Raw genomic sequence first — 16,524 nt, 5'->3', positions numbered from 1 at the left:
CACCCCTTCTGCCCCTTGTCTTCCAGGCCAGCTCGTACCACCCCTTCTGCCCCTTGTCTTCCAGGCCAGATCGTACCACCCCTTCTGCCCCTTGTCTTCCAGGCCAGCTCGTACCACCCCTTCTGCCCCTTGTCTTCCAGGCCAGCTCGTACCACCCCTTCTGCCCCTTGTCTTCCAGACCAGCTCGTACCACCCCTTCTTCCCCTTGTCTTTTTAGGAGAAAGTCCAAGGAATTTATTGGAAATTTCAGGTTAACTCTGAAGGAATTTTAATAATACTGGTAGAAAAAGCAGGAATCCATCAGTCATAATGCATTTTTTCAGACTTTGCCTTTATTTTTCTCCAAAATTCTACAGTAAATCCCAGTGGAAGTTTTTATTTTTACAGGATAACAGCATTATTGCAATATAAGATAAATATTTTATTGTGATAACATGTTTTGTTTTAAATAATAAGTGCTGAGGATGTGGACAGATTTCCTTCTTGTTCGTCTCTAGCTGATCACTCGCCTGAACATGGTAAGTGATTAAAGATAATTAATTTTCAACCAGTATCTCAGATCACATTGCAATGATTGCAGAGCTCCAGAACCGATATCGGTTTTGCATATTGATTATAAAACACATAAACATAAAAATAATTGGTATCAATAATTGGTATATATTGGTTCATCTCTACTATGTATGCAAATATCCTGAATCTCAGAGGACAAAAGCGTGCTAAACTTCTTTATGATCTTACAATATCAATAAGACAGCTTTTTAAGATTATCACATTTATAGAATGATAATGAATAAATGGCAAATATAACAATATAACAGCTTTTTCTCATATTTTTGAGAGCATGTACAGCAGAACTGTCCTCTTCATCAAAGGACCCTGATGATTACTGTTCAAGCGAATTTTAGGAAGCGAGAAACAGGGAGAAAGAAATGATGGAGACTGTGAGAGAAAGAGGGAATAAGAGGAGGTTGGGAACACTTCCGAAGTTGGAGTTGGATGTTTGATCTGGAGTTGGAGTTGATTGTTGAATGCCATTGCTAAATGCAACAAATCCAGGCGGGTTGCTGCCCGTTAAAGACTTGATCCAGTCCTGAAACTGAGAGACTTTGGCGAACACAGTGGGAAATGTGGGCTCAGCACATCCTTTGCCAAAACTCACAATGCCAGACTGAATCCACAGGGAGCTGTTGCTGCTGAGTATCGGACCTCCAGAGTCTCCCTGTATTGAAACACATTCAACATTTATATCTCTGACAGTATACAGTGAACAACTGTTATAGATACAAGTATTCTAGTGTTGGTCAAAGAATCATGGATGTGTGTCCGTCACTTCATACATATACATTTATATATATTTTTTATTTTTTCAAATATGGTTTCTGTGATTTTAATTAGTTCCTATATCACACTGGTGTATGGGTAAGTGTTTGTTTTTCAATAAGTTTGGTTTTATGTAGTTATTTAATGCCATAAAAGCAGGGTTTGACATCATGATTATGATTGTGTGATTGGGTTTGAGGGAGTTTAGGGCGGGACTTTGATACCGCAGCTCCTCCACGCGATCATTACTGCACAGACTCGGGTCCCAAAAGATGTCATCTTCACAAGATGACCGTGGATATTGAGCAGTTCATGACCGGTGGAGTAAAGTCGGGGCATAACTAGGTGCAATGTACAATTGTGAGGTGACAAAACTGGTGAGTAGTGTATTGTAAATTGATTTGGATTAAAAAGGTTTCAAATGAATGACTGATGTCTTACCTGACATGGACCTTTTCCTCCCTGATTTAACAATCCAGCACAAAGCATATTGCTTGTGAAGGTCTCTTCATAAGCCTTTTTACAATCACTGTCGCTCACAATCGGTATCATCACCTCCTGCAGCATGTCAGGAACCTGGGTGGCTGTGACACAGATCAGAGGACAGATTTGATGGCTTAAAAATATTTCTAGGTAAATTATTGAGGTTTACAGTAGAACTGGCAAGCAAATGTTCACCCACCTCCAGATTGCAGCAAACCCCATCCAGTGACCCAGCTCTCAGTCCCTCCACCAAACACACTCCCAGTCGCTGCCAGACAGACCGGACTGATGTAATCAGAGAAAGTCACAGAGGAGGAGAGCTGGACCAGGGCTATATCATTGTCAAAGGGAGGACTATTATAGTCAGGATGGTTAATGACTTGACTCGCTTTCCTGGACGTCTCATCAGGGTTTGAGCCAGATTGACTCAGACGACCGAAGTACATCACAACGTCAGACAAAACGAAACTGTAAATAGATAAAGATGCTTTAATCCAACTATTATCAATCTACAAATATATGCATTATTAAAAATGATGCATTAGTCTTCATACTCCTGGAAGCAGTGAGCTGCAGATAAAACCCAGTCTTTAGTGATGAGAGTCCCGCCGCAGTTATGACTTGAGCCGGAGAGATGAATGCTGACCTGCCACGGCCAAGAACCTGCCGTCGCATCCTCCCCTCCAACAATCTTGTTATTGAGAGGGGCTCGACCACAGACTGATGACAGAAAGCACCTCTCAGACACAGAAGATTCACAAGCTGTGAGTTTTATGACCATTACATAAACTTACCATCTAACTGGCAGAGTGAACCTGTGTGGAAAGATGAAGACAAAGACAAAGTAAGCAGAAAGATGACTCTCATAAACTGGTTTGTGTAGTTTACCTGTTACATCAGTGCTGGTGCATATTTGCATGAAAACAAGATACAATTTTTATGTATTTTAGTAAAATACCTGTTGAATAATTTCACAGTTGTGACATGAATGAAGTAACTAACCTAAATCAGGTCAGTCTCTCATGCTGTGCGTTTGTGAATTAGATACTTATGGGTTTCTATAGTTTACATTTTAGTTTTAAATGGCCGTAAACATTTAGTGAGAGTTGCTGAATATAAAATAATTATGTGCCTGTCTTGTGACCAAAATAATAAACAAATCAAAACTATCTTTTAGCCTCTTTAAAGTCACACATCTCCATCCTGATTATTGACGTACTGGGATTAGCCCAGTTTGTTTGGACCAGTTTGTCCGTCTGAATCACAGCCTGTCAGTATGATTTATAATTGCTTTGATGTTCTTTTGAGCATGCAAAATACTGAATATAGTTTTGTGTTTCGTGTGGTGTATACAGTCAGTGTAGCTGTAAGTCTCTGGCTAACTCATGTTATAGTTCTGCTGATCAGCCGTGGGCCGCTAATGTCTAGAAAAGTGTCAATAAATATAGAACGTATGTTGTACTTGCCCTCATGATAAAGGACGGGTCCGGTTCGCTAACATAAGTGTAAAACAATATTTCCCCTCCGATTCGTTATCTTTAGAACAGAGTGAAGCACTATTATATTATAATAAGATGTATTATTGATAAGCCGTACTTCAGTCCTAGTGATGGGCATTACGATTGTGACATGCGCTGTATGCAGTAGACCAATCACAACAGACTGGGTCATCCGACCAATCAGAGCAGAGAAACATTATGCAAAGGAGGGGTTTGGAAAGATGAATCTTCAAACTAATCATCTAAGAGTGGTTGAGAAATAACGTAAAATTAAATGTCCATTATAAGAAAATTAAAGTGTTTTGATCTGTTGTTGGGAACTCCCAAAAGCACATTATGAACCTTTCAAATAGCATAATATGAGCACTATAAGCATTTGTAAAGACATTCATACAAATGCAAAATCTGTGTTTATCTACGAAACCAATTGAAGCATTTGACCATGTCTTTAGATCCAAATATGTTTAGACTGTCAAGTGTGTTCCCAAAGGATCTTAAACATGGCTTGGCAGCTAATAAACCATTAAAATAAACATTATTAGATGTACTTTTAACATTGTCATGTTGTATCTTTTTCTAAGCTCTCACCTGTAATGTAGAGAAGTGTGACTCCAGCAATACTCAAAGCGCTGTTGAACTTCATCCTTCTGCTCTGCTCTGCTCTGTGATCGGACTGCTGTTTCTACACTGTCTGAGATGGAAAGCAAGTACCACTGCATTTATCAACAGTTCTCAGTCTCCACCCCAACACTACGTCCATCTCTGACTCATATGTTTTCCAAAAAATAAATGAAAAGCTTCCTTTTCTTTTGTGGCTGAGGGTGGGATGTCATCACCAGTTTTTATTCAAGTTAAAGAAAATCTCCAATCCATTATTCTTCATGATTTAATTCACACATGCATCATGAAATACACACAAGTCATGCACACTTAATCCACCATCCATCTACATGTTTAGCACCAGTATACATTAATTAATTGTATTTATATATATATAATCTACAATTCATAAATGTCTGTGAATGTTACATTTCTAGGAACTTGTATTGTTCTTGCTATGTCTGTTTGCTATTTATTTTTTTTCTTTAATTGTCTGTGTATGTTAGATTGGGTTTTTTGTTTGTTAATAAAATATAGTTTCATTAAAAGCAACATCTTCTTAATGCCTGAAGTAGTGAAACAGTTTAAAATTCACTTGTATTCACTTAATTTGGATATTGTGCTAGAAGAATACTGACTAATATGATATCTATCTTTAAACATCATGCTATTCACTAATGTTTTATTGTCCTGTTGATGAGATTGATGGTGATTTATCTAAACAGAGAAAAGTCCTGCATGTACTTTTATTATTCTGACCTACAAAACCTGTTTGTACAGTCAACACTCTTCATACTTCCAATCGCAGAAAAGATCAAAAAGATTTTAACATCATTTCTCGTCTGGAGGTATGCATAACTAAAAAATGACTAAATTACGACAATTTGACAAGAATTAGAAGAATGAAAGTAGACCATTTACAAGAAGTGGATGATCGCTGGTTTCTTCAATGTCACACGACTGGTAAAACCAGACGACTTTCTGCAGTTTTCAGCGACATTATACTGGTTTAGTTTGCTCCTTTTGGACTTGATAGATCTCTATCTTCTTATTACTTCACCTGCATCCTCATACGTGTGGACAGATTCTCCAAAGCATTTAAGCTGATACCCCTGAAGAAAAAAGGGCTAACTTGGTGCTTAAACATTTGTAAAAATGCCTTGGAGTAACCCTTTAAGAAACAAGTTTTTCAGATTAATGAGACATATGATATGCATTAATAACGATACTGAAGAGTGATGACTGGAAGCTGCTAACCCGTCTCTATTTCTCTTGATTATTCAAGATTCTTTATCTGTCCTCATGGCCCAAGACTTGGCACATGCAACATGTTGTCACTCTCCCTTTCTTTGCCTGATATTCTCAAATAAATAAAGAAATCTTTAGTAAAATTGAAGTCACTTCAAGAATTACAATAAACTGAGCTGAAAAACACATTAGATATACTAATATAATATATTGTGATTAAGTACCTTTTCAACTCTTTTTTTTATTGAATTAGAAGCATCCATTGGAAAAAAAACCACAACTAAATGCTTCCCAGAAAGTTCACATATGTCTGCAAGATGTCTGTTAAAGATCTCTTCATCTGGAAAGCATCTGCTGTGTACCAAAATCTGATATGTTCATCTGTCTTTAAGAAGTCAGTTTTACATTCATTCTAAATCATAAGCATCTTAAAGACTATTTGACATCTGATAAGAAACGTCCTATAGACGTATGGCAGATGAGCAAACAGCCTAAAAAATACATTTTGCAGATATCAAATAGAGTCTCTGTGTTGAATGTGTGCTATTAATGCTTTAAGTTTAAAAATCAGTCACTATTCTAAATGTAATTGCCCTGTTTATGAGACATTTGCTGCTTCACCTCGACAGAGAAAAGACTGTTGTGTACTTTGACAGTTCTGGCCTGCTTATTGTACACAACTAGGCACCAAGATATGGCCAAAATGTGAGAAGAGCAGTATGTACTGTGACACCCCTGCAGGCTGTTCTTGAGTTGCAAACTCTGAGTTTTCGGTCTCAGAACAGCTAAATTGTGTTCAGTTGAGTCTTCGGTTGACTCTTGAGTTTAGCGTGTGCAACACGACAATGAGAAGTCATGATCAACGGAGCTCGGAAATTATTATTAATTATGGCAACAGCACTGACAATACATAAATAATTCTTAATCACTGTTATGATGTCAGAGGTAAAAATGGTAAATTATTGAACTAATATTTATTTTGATGGTAGCCTATTCCACAGCAAAAAAAAGAAAGAAAGATAGAGACTGTAGCAGCATCTAAAAAGTTAATTATAAAACACAATTCAATCATGGTAAAGATTTGGTAAGGCATAAAAGTTTCATTGGTGTAGGCAACGTGACTTTATAGACATTTGACATATTTAATATCATTTAGTGTCTATTTTACTGCGCAGCAGCTTGTTGCACTTAGTTTAACGCTCTTTTAACATAGGTTAAATAAATATTCTGTAATCAAACCTGTTACATTTCTTAATTATTTTAACAACTTACTTGTCCTCAGTCGACACCACTGACAGATGAAGAAGAGACGGTTTAGGAAGAGGAATTTAAAATCTAAAAGGAAAAACTAATAACTATTGCTTTTGAATTTGTAGAAAATAAAGATGACCAAATCAATTGTGAATAATTTGTGTTTATTTAACAGCTGTGGTTATGGCATATATCTCGCACTACCCCTCCATCTGGCATCCTTCCATTCCATACATTAACCTAATTCATTTTCAGAAGGTGTGATGATGGGGATATGCCTGTCTTCAATGCATCCAAACACACTGGAAATCCTGAAAAATATTCGTACTATTGGGTTACTTCCAGAGGTCGCAGCAAGATGTTATCAAGTGAACATCATTTATAAGATTAGCCTGGTTGGTTGTAGGCCTGCTGAGCTTCCTGCGGGTCTGTGAAAGGTGTCATGATGTAAAAAGTGGTTATTATTATTAGCTCATCTATTTATTCAATTCAATTTTATTTATATAGCGCTTTTCACAATTGTTTGAAAGCGGCTTTACATTAATAAAAGCAGGAGAACACAGAAAATCGGTGGACAACATAAGAAGCTAAGATTAAACCGTACTAGTGAGCATAGTAATCATGTAAGGCTTTGATAATAATTTATGAAAGCCTTATACAGTGTGATGGAGTTACTTAACACAATTTCACTCATATCTGCAGTCCATTTCAATTAAAAATTCAACCGTTTCATAATCAGAGTACAACTGCGTTTTTGGAGATGTGAATTAACTATTTGGATTGTAATTGTGATGTTTCAGGGGAGAGGTGATTGTGTAATTGTGCACTACTTGCGCATTCAGGCAGCCTGCAATACTTTGCCACGCTTTTTCTCTTTGCATTATCACTGTGGCGGTGTTGCCTTTCTTCTTAATTATGTCTTTTACCTCTTCGTATGCCTCAATGAAGATTTGAGCCTCCAAACGGGGAAAAGTACACCGCTCTGGTTGCCATGGTGAATCTGTGAGTCTGTGATCAGTGGCGAGTCTATTCGAGTGAGCCGTGAGCGCGCACCTATCTAGGATTGGTTTCACCTGACTTGATGAACCCGTGGCTGCTCATCCTGGCTTGGTTCGAACCACCTCATTATCAATATCCCCAAATTGCCATGTTACCTTGAATGGTCCTTGTCACTTTGCAAGTAATTTAGAACTCGAAGTTGGGTGTAATACAAAAACGTTCTTTCCGGTGCAAATTTTCGTAAGCGGGTTCCTCTGTAGTATAGCCAGCTTTGTTTGTCCTGAGCCTGTAACAAATTCTCCGTAGATAGCCGCCCCAAAGTTTTACATGATTATGTAGTTTAACAGTTTTTAATTATAATAATAATAATAAGTCATTCCAAAAGGTTAAGTATTTTAATTCTGAGACCGAGATTGACCAGGTGCACATGTGATGGGCTTCAGAGGGGGCTTTCAGCTAATTAAAGTTGTCTGTGGATTTGCCCGATTCGATTTAAAAACAGGATATGATGTCATACCACAGGACATGGTTTTCAGTGACAAAATAATTCAAATAAGTTCCTACGATTTCAGGAATATTTGGATGATTTTTTTTTTCTTCTATAATATTGTGTGAATAATCTATAATACTGTGGGAAGTCGTGGCCTAATGGTTAGAGAGTTGGACTCCCAATCGAAAGGTTGTGAGTTCGAGTCCCGGGCCGGCAGGAATTGTGGGTGGGGGGAGTGCATGTACAGTTCTCTCTCCACCTTCAATACCACGACTTAGGTGCCCTTGAGCAAGGCATCGAACCCCCAACTGCTCCCCGGGCGCCGCAGCATAAATGGCTGCCCACTGCTCCGGGTGTGTGCTCACAGTGTGTGTGTTCACTGCTCTGTGTGTGTGCACTTCGGATGGGTTAAATGCAGAGCACAAATTCTGAGTATGGGTCACCATACTTGGCTGAATGTCACTTCACTTTCACTTTCACATATTTGTTTTTATGCTTTTCCTCTTTACTTTATAAAAGTTGTCATTTATTGAAGCATGCTTGAGACAGACACACCATACAATTTTGGGATTTGGCTTATAAATGTAAAAGAAAATAAATAAAAATAAATAAATAAATATACGGCAGCTTTTATAACAACAGGACAAATAAACGTTTAACCATTTACTGCATTTTAAATAATGAATGACACTAATTATATTAGAGACCACATAAAAGGCGAGGAATGAGCTGGAGAGGAAATGAGCTGGAGAGGGGAGAGAGACGGACTGCTGTCTGGTGGGGAGAACGTGTCTGCTCTGGAGAACTTGTGAACTGTTAAATACAAATTGTGGCATTTTGAGCGCTGATTGTGCAACATTTTGTTTGTTTTATTAAAAGTAATAAATCACCAGCAGCAGACTATCCTATCCGGCCCTCTTCCTTCAATCCGGTCTTTGACATTACTACAGTGACTTACTGGAAAATGCTGTTAAACTATTTCATTCTTAACAATTCAAGAACACATGACTGGTTTGATGGCTCTGCAAGCCCCGGGCCCAGAAACCTGATAACACAAAATTGTTATGTTGTGTAGACGTATAAATAGTGTTGACTGTACATACTGGTTTTCTCACATTCTGGCCATATGGTGACTATACATGAGCAGGTTAGAATTATTAACTATGGATTATGAAAACAGGGAATAGCAGCTGGGGTTTGTTTTAGAAACGAGGTTAAGTGAAAACGCTGAGTATGTTAACCCTAAAACAAGGGGAACTCTGGGTTTTCAGTTTCAGAGTGGGAGGTTTGTCAAACCTACTTATAACCTACTTATAAACCTACGTATATATAGGTAACTTATACTCAGGGTCAGTTACCGTGGTAACTTACTCCATGAACCTAACCTGGGGCCCATTGCACAAAAGTAGAATTAAGACATCCAGGATAAATGACTGAGCTGAGCTCAATGAAGCCAAAACAAGTGCGTCCAGGATTAATTGGTTGCACAAAGACCAAGCCAGGATGAGCAGCCACGGGTTCATCAAGTCAGGTGAAACCAATCCTAGATAGGTGCGCGCTCACGGCTCACTCGAATAGACTCGCCACTGATCACAGACTCACAGATTCACCATGGCAACCAGAGCGGTGTACTTTTCCCCGTTTGGAGGCTCAAATCTTCATTGAGGCATACGAAGAGGTAAAAGACATAATTAAGAAGAAAGGCAACACCGCCACAGTGATAATGCAAAGAGAAAAAGCGTGGCAAAGTATTGCAGGCTGCCTGAATGCGCAAGTAGTGCACAATTACACAATCACCTCTCCCCTGAAACATCACAATTACAATCCAAATAGTTAATTCACATCTCCAAAAACGCAGTTGTACTCTGATTATGAAACGGTTGAATTTTTAATTGAAATGGACTGCAGATATGAGTGAAATTGTGTTAAGTAACTCCATCACACTGTATAAGGCTTTCATAAATTATTATCAAAGCCTTACATGATTACTATGCTCACTAGTACGGTTTAATCTTAGCTTCTTATGTTGTCCACCGATTTTCTGTGTTCTCCTGCTTTTATTAATGTAAAGCCGCTTTCAAACAATTGTGAAAAGCGCTATATAAATAAAATTGAATTGAATAAATAGATGAGCTAATAATAATAACCACTTTTTACATCATGACACCTTTCACAGACCCGCAGGAAGCTCAGCAGGCCTACAACCAACCAGGCTAATCTTATAAATGATGTTCACTTGATAACATCTTGCTGCGACCTCTGGAAGTAACCCAATAGTACGAATATTTTTCAGGATTTCCAGTGTGTTTGGATGCATTGAAGACAGGCATATCCCCATCATCACACCTTCTGAAAATGAATTAGGTTAATGTATGGAATGGAAGGATGCCAGATGGAGGGGTAGTGCGAGATATATGCCATAACCACAGCTGTTAAATAAACACAAATTATTCACAATTGATTTGGTCATCTTTATTTTCTACAAATTCAAAAGCAATAGTTATTAGTTTTTCCTTTTAGATTTTAAATTCCTCTTCCTAAACCGTCTCTTCTTCATCTGTCAGTGGTGTCGACTGAGGACAAGTAAGTTGTTAAAATAATTAAGAAATGTAACAGGTTTGATTACAGAATATTTATTTAACCTATGTTAAAAGAGCGTTAAACTAAGTGCAACAAGCTGCTGCGCAGTAAAATAGACACTAAATGATATTAAATATGTCAAATGTCTATAAAGTCACGTTGCCTACACCAATGAAACTTTTATGCCTTACCAAATCTTTACCATGATTGAATTGTGTTTTATAATTAACTTTTTAGATGCTGCTACAGTCTCTATCTTTCTTTCTTTTTTTTGCTGTGGAATAGGCTACCATCAAAATAAATATTAGTTCAATAATTTACCATTTTTACCTCTGACATCATAACAGTGATTAAGAATTATTTATGTATTGTCAGTGCTGTTGCCATAATTAATAATAATTTCCGAGCTCCGTTGATCATGACTTCTCATTGTCGTGTTGCACACGCTAAACTCAAGAGTCAACCGAAGACTCAACTGAACACAATTTAGCTGTTCTGAGACCGAAAACTCAGAGTTTGCAACTCAAGAACAGCCTGCAGGGGTGTCACAGTACATACTGCTCTTCTCACATTTTGGCCATATCTTGGTGCCTAGTTGTGTACAATAAGCAGGCCAGAACTGTCAAAGTACACAACAGTCTTTTCTCTGTCGAGGTGAAGCAGCAAATGTCTCATAAACAGGGCAATTACATTTAGAATAGTGACTGATTTTTAAACTTAAAGCATTAATAGCACACATTCAACACAGAGACTCTATTTGATATCTGCAAAATGTATTTTTTAGGCTGTTTGCTCATCTGCCATACATCTATAGGACGTTTCTTATCAGATGTCAAATAGCCTTTAAGATGCTTATGATTTAGAATGAATGTAAAACTGACTTCTTAAAGACAGATGAACATATCAGATTTTGGTACACAGCAGATGCTTTCCAGATGAAGAGATCTTTAACAGACATCTTGCAGACATATGTGAACTTTCTGGGAAGCATTTAGTTGTGGTTTTTTTTCCAATGGATGCTTCTAATTCAATAAAAAAAAGAGTTGAAAAGGTACTTAATCACAATATATTATATTAGTATATCTAATGTGTTTTTCAGCTCAGTTTATTGTAATTCTTGAAGTGACTTCAATTTTACTAAAGATTTCTTTATTTATTTGAGAATATCAGGCAAAGAAAGGGAGAGTGACAACATGTTGCATGTGCCAAGTCTTGGGCCATGAGGACAGATAAAAAATCTTGAATAATCAAGAGAAATAGAGACGGGTTAGCAGCTTCCAGTCATCACTCTTCAGTATCGTTATTAATGCATATCATATGTCTCATTAATCTGAAAAACTTGTTTCTTAAAGGGTTACTCCAAGGCATTTTTACAAATGTTTAAGCACCAAGTTAGCCCTTTTTTCTTCAGGGGTATCAGCTTAAATGCTTTGGAGAATCTGTCCACACGTATGAGGATGCAGGTGAAGTAATAAGAAGATAGAGATCTATCAAGTCCAAAAGGAGCAAACTAAACCAGTATAATGTCGCTGAAAACTGCAGAAAGTCGTCTGGTTTTACCAGTCGTGTGACATTGAAGAAACCAGCGATCATCCACTTCTTGTAAATGGTCTACTTTCATTCTTCTAATTCTTGTCAAATTGTCGTAATTTAGTCATTTTTTAGTTATGCATACCTCCAGACGAGAAATGATGTTAAAATCTTTTTGATCTTTTCTGCGATTGGAAGTATGAAGAGTGTTGACTGTACAAACAGGTTTTGTAGGTCAGAATAATAAAAGTACATGCAGGACTTTTCTCTGTTTAGATAAATCACCATCAATCTCATCAACAGGACAATAAAACATTAGTGAATAGCATGATGTTTAAAGATAGATATCATATTAGTCAGTATTCTTCTAGCACAATATCCAAATTAAGTGAATACAAGTGAATTTTAAACTGTTTCACTACTTCAGGCATTAAGAAGATGTTGCTTTTAATGAAACTATATTTTATTAACAAACAAAAAACCCAATCTAACATACACAGACAATTAAAGAAAAAAAATAAATAGCAAACAGACATAGCAAGAACAATACAAGTTCCTAGAAATGTAACATTCACAGACATTTATGAATTGTAGATTATATATATATAAATACAATTAATTAATGTATACTGGTGCTAAACATGTAGATGGATGGTGGATTAAGTGTGCATGACTTGTGTGTATTTCATGATGCATGTGTGAATTAAATCATGAAGAATAATGGATTGGAGATTTTCTTTAACTTGAATAAAAACTGGTGATGACATCCCACCCTCAGCCACAAAAGAAAAGGAAGCTTTTCATTTATATTTTGGAAAACATATGAGTCAGAGATGGACGTAGTGTTGGGGTGGAGACTGAGAACTGTTGATAAATGCAGTGGTACTTGCTTTCCATCTCAGACAGTGTAGAAACAGCAGTCCGATCACAGAGCAGAGCAGAGCAGAAGGATGAAGTTCAACAGCGCTTTGAGTATTGCTGGAGTCACACTTCTCTACATTACAGGTGAGAGCTTAGAAAAAGATACAACATGACAATGTTAAAAGTACATCTAATAATGTTTATTTTAATGGTTTATTAGCTGCCAAGCCATGTTTAAGATCCTTTGGGAACACACTTGACAGTGTAAACATATTTGGATCTAAAGACATGGTCAAATGCTTCAATTGGTTTCGTAGATAAACACAGATTTTGCATTTGTATGAATGTCTTTACAAATGCTTATAGTGCTCATATTATGCTATTTGAAAGGTTCATAATGTGCTTTTGGGAGTTCCCAACAACAGATCAAAACACTTTAATTTTCTTATAATGGACATTTAATTTTACGTTATTTCTCAACCACTCTTAGATGATTAGTTTGAAGATTCATCTTTCCAAACCCCTCCTTTGCATAATGTTTCTCTGCTCTGATTGGTCGGATGACCCAGTCTGTTGTGATTGGTCTACTGCATACAGCGCATGTCACAGTCGTAATGCCCATCACTAGGACTGAAGTACGGCTTATCAATAATACATCTTATTATAATATAATAGTGCTTCACTCTGTTCTAAAGATAACGAATCGGAGGGGAAATATTGTTTTACACTTATGTTAGCGAACCGGACCCGTCCTTTATCATGAGGGCAAGTACAACATACGTTCTATATTTATTGACACTTTTCTAGACATTAGCGGCCCACGGCTGATCAGCAGAACTATAACATGAGTTAGCCAGAGACTTACAGCTACACTGACTGTATACACCACACGAAACACAAAACTATATTCAGTATTTTGCATGCTCAAAAGAACATCAAAGCAATTATAAATCATACTGACAGGCTGTGATTCAGACGGACAAACTGGTCCAAACAAACTGGGCTAATCCCAGTACGTCAATAATCAGGATGGAGATGTGTGACTTTAAAGAGGCTAAAAGATAGTTTTGATTTGTTTATTATTTTGGTCACAAGACAGGCACATAATTATTTTATATTCAGCAACTCTCACTAAATGTTTACGGCCATTTAAAACTAAAATGTAAACTATAGAAACCCATAAGTATCTAATTCACAAACGCACAGCATGAGAGACTGACCTGATTTAGGTTAGTTACTTCATTCATGTCACAACTGTGAAATTATTCAACAGGTATTTTACTAAAATACATAAAAATTGTATCTTGTTTTCATGCAAATATGCACCAGCACTGATGTAACAGGTAAACTACACAAACCAGTTTATGAGAGTCATCTTTCTGCTTACTTTGTCTTTGTCTTCATCTTTCCACACAGGTTCACTCTGCCAGTTAGATGGTAAGTTTATGTAATGGTCATAAAACTCACAGCTTGTGAATCTTCTGTGTCTGAGAGGTGCTTTCTGTCATCAGTCTGTGGTCGAGCCCCTCTCAATAACAAGATTGTTGGAGGGGAGGATGCGACGGCAGGTTCTTGGCCGTGGCAGGTCAGCATTCATCTCTCCGGCTCAAGTCATAACTGCGGCGGGACTCTCATCACTAAAGACTGGGTTTTATCTGCAGCTCACTGCTTCCAGGAGTATGAAGACTAATGCATCATTTTTAATAATGCATATATTTGTAGATTGATAATAGTTGGATTAAAGCATCTTTATCTATTTACAGTTTCGTTTTGTCTGACGTTGTGATGTACTTCGGTCGTCTGAGTCAATCTGGCTCAAACCCTGATGAGACGTCCAGGAAAGCGAGTCAAGTCATTAACCATCCTGACTATAATAGTCCTCCCTTTGACAATGATATAGCCCTGGTCCAGCTCTCCTCCTCTGTGACTTTCTCTGATTACATCAGTCCGGTCTGTCTGGCAGCGACTGGGAGTGTGTTTGGTGGAGGGACTGAGAGCTGGGTCACTGGATGGGGTTTGCTGCAATCTGGAGGTGGGTGAACATTTGCTTGCCAGTTCTACTGTAAACCTCAATAATTTACCTAGAAATATTTTTAAGCCATCAAATCTGTCCTCTGATCTGTGTCACAGCCACCCAGGTTCCTGACATGCTGCAGGAGGTGATGATACCGATTGTGAGCGACAGTGATTGTAAAAAGGCTTATGAAGAGACCTTCACAAGCAATATGCTTTGTGCTGGATTGTTAAATCAGGGAGGAAAAGGTCCATGTCAGGTAAGACATCAGTCATTCATTTGAAACCTTTTTAATCCAAATCAATTTACAATACACTACTCACCAGTTTTGTCACCTCACAATTGTACATTGCACCTAGTTATGCCCCGACTTTACTCCACCGGTCATGAACTGCTCAATATCCACGGTCATCTTGTGAAGATGACATCTTTTGGGACCCGAGTCTGTGCAGTAATGATCGCGTGGAGGAGCTGCGGTATCAAAGTCCCGCCCTAAACTCCCTCAAACCCAATCACACAATCATAATCATGATGTCAAACCCTGCTTTTATGGCATTAAATAACTACATAAAACCAAACTTATTGAAAAACAAACACTTACCCATACACCAGTGTGATATAGGAACTAATTAAAATCACAGAAACCATATTTGAAAAAATAAAAAATATATATAAATGTATATGTATGAAGTGACGGACACACATCCATGATTCTTTGACCAACACTAGAATACTTGTATCTATAACAGTTGTTCACTGTATACTGTCAGAGATATAAATGTTGAATGTGTTTCAATACAGGGAGACTCTGGAGGTCCGATACTCAGCAGCAACAGCTCCCTGTGGATTCAGTCTGGCATTGTGAGTTTTGGCAAAGGATGTGCTGAGCCCACATTTCCCACTGTGTTCGCCAAAGTCTCTCAGTTTCAGGACTGGATCAAGTCTTTAACGGGCAGCAACCCGCCTGGATTTGTTGCATTTAGCAATGGCATTCAACAATCAACTCCAACTCCAGATCAAACATCCAACTCCAACTTCGGAAGTGTTCCCAACCTCCTCTTATTCCCTCTTTCTCTCACAGTCTCCATCATTTCTTTCTCCCTGTTTCTCGCTTCCTAAAATTCGCTTGAACAGTAATCATCAGGGTCCTTTGATGAAGAGGACAGTTCTGCTGTACATGCTCTCAAAAATATGAGAAAAAGCTGTTATATTGTTATATTTGCCATTTATTCATTATCATTCTATAAATGTGATAATCTTAAAAAGCTGTCTTATTGATATTGTAAGATCATAAAGAAGTTTAGCACGCTTTTGTCCTCTGAGATTCAGGATATTTGCATACATAGTAGAGATGAACCAATATATACCAATTATTGATACCAATTATTTTTATGTTTATGTGTTTTATAATCAATATGCAAAACCGATATCGGTTCTGGAGCTCTGCAATCATTACAATGTGATCTGAGATACTGGTTGTATCTGGTTGAAAATTAATTATCTTTAATCACTTACCATGTTCAGGCGAGTGATCAGCTAGAGACGAACAAGAAGGAAATCTGTCCACATCCTCAGCACTTATTATTTAAAACAAAACATTTTATCACATTAAAATATTTATCTCATATTGCAATAATGCTGTTATC

At 37.6% G+C, this 16,524-nt stretch overlaps 2 protein-coding genes across 2 annotated transcripts; one reads left to right on the top strand and one right to left on the bottom strand.

Moving 5' to 3' along the window:
- Positions 1–904: 904 nt before the first annotated feature.
- Positions 905–3,982, bottom strand: LOC132149787 (chymotrypsinogen A-like). Its single transcript, XM_059559186.1, has 6 exons — positions 3,894–3,982; positions 2,601–2,621; positions 2,361–2,526; positions 2,006–2,274; positions 1,765–1,907; positions 905–1,222 (listed from the first exon to the last, which is right to left on the bottom strand). Exons 1-6 carry the CDS (start codon positions 3,946–3,948, stop codon positions 905–907), a joined length of 972 nt encoding a protein of 323 aa, XP_059415169.1. The 5' UTR covers positions 3,949–3,982.
- Positions 3,983–12,919: 8,937 nt separating this feature from the next.
- Positions 12,920–15,997, top strand: LOC132149786 (chymotrypsinogen A-like). Its single transcript, XM_059559185.1, has 6 exons — positions 12,920–13,008; positions 14,281–14,301; positions 14,376–14,541; positions 14,628–14,896; positions 14,995–15,137; positions 15,680–15,997. Exons 1-6 carry the CDS (start codon positions 12,954–12,956, stop codon positions 15,995–15,997), a joined length of 972 nt encoding a protein of 323 aa, XP_059415168.1. The 5' UTR covers positions 12,920–12,953.
- Positions 15,998–16,524: the final 527 nt, after the last annotated feature.

The sequence above is a fragment of the Carassius carassius genome, chromosome 9 (assembly GCF_963082965.1).
Source record: "Carassius carassius chromosome 9, fCarCar2.1, whole genome shotgun sequence".
Taxonomy (NCBI): domain Eukaryota; kingdom Metazoa; phylum Chordata; class Actinopteri; order Cypriniformes; family Cyprinidae; genus Carassius; species Carassius carassius.
Note: the sequence above shows the minus strand (reverse complement) of the source record. Positions and strands in the feature narration are given on the sequence as shown.

Excerpts from the sequence above, each read along its gene's own strand:
- LOC132149787 (XM_059559186.1), bottom strand. The coding sequence starts at position 3,948 with ATGAAGTTCAACAGCGCTTTGAGTATTGCTGGAGTCACACTTCTCTAC. Across the intron at positions 2,275-2,360 it reads GCAGCTCACTGCTTCCAGGA|TTTCGTTTTGTCTGACGTTG; the intron begins GTATGAAGACTA and ends ATCTATTTACAG. Across the intron at positions 1,223-1,764 it reads GAGGAAAAGGTCCATGTCAG|GGAGACTCTGGAGGTCCGAT; the intron begins GTAAGACATCAG and ends GTTTCAATACAG.
- LOC132149786 (XM_059559185.1), top strand. The coding sequence starts at position 12,954 with ATGAAGTTCAACAGCGCTTTGAGTATTGCTGGAGTCACACTTCTCTAC. Across the intron at positions 13,009-14,280 it reads CACACTTCTCTACATTACAG|GTTCACTCTGCCAGTTAGAT; the intron begins GTGAGAGCTTAG and ends CTTTCCACACAG. Across the intron at positions 14,302-14,375 it reads TTCACTCTGCCAGTTAGATG|TCTGTGGTCGAGCCCCTCTC; the intron begins GTAAGTTTATGT and ends TTCTGTCATCAG.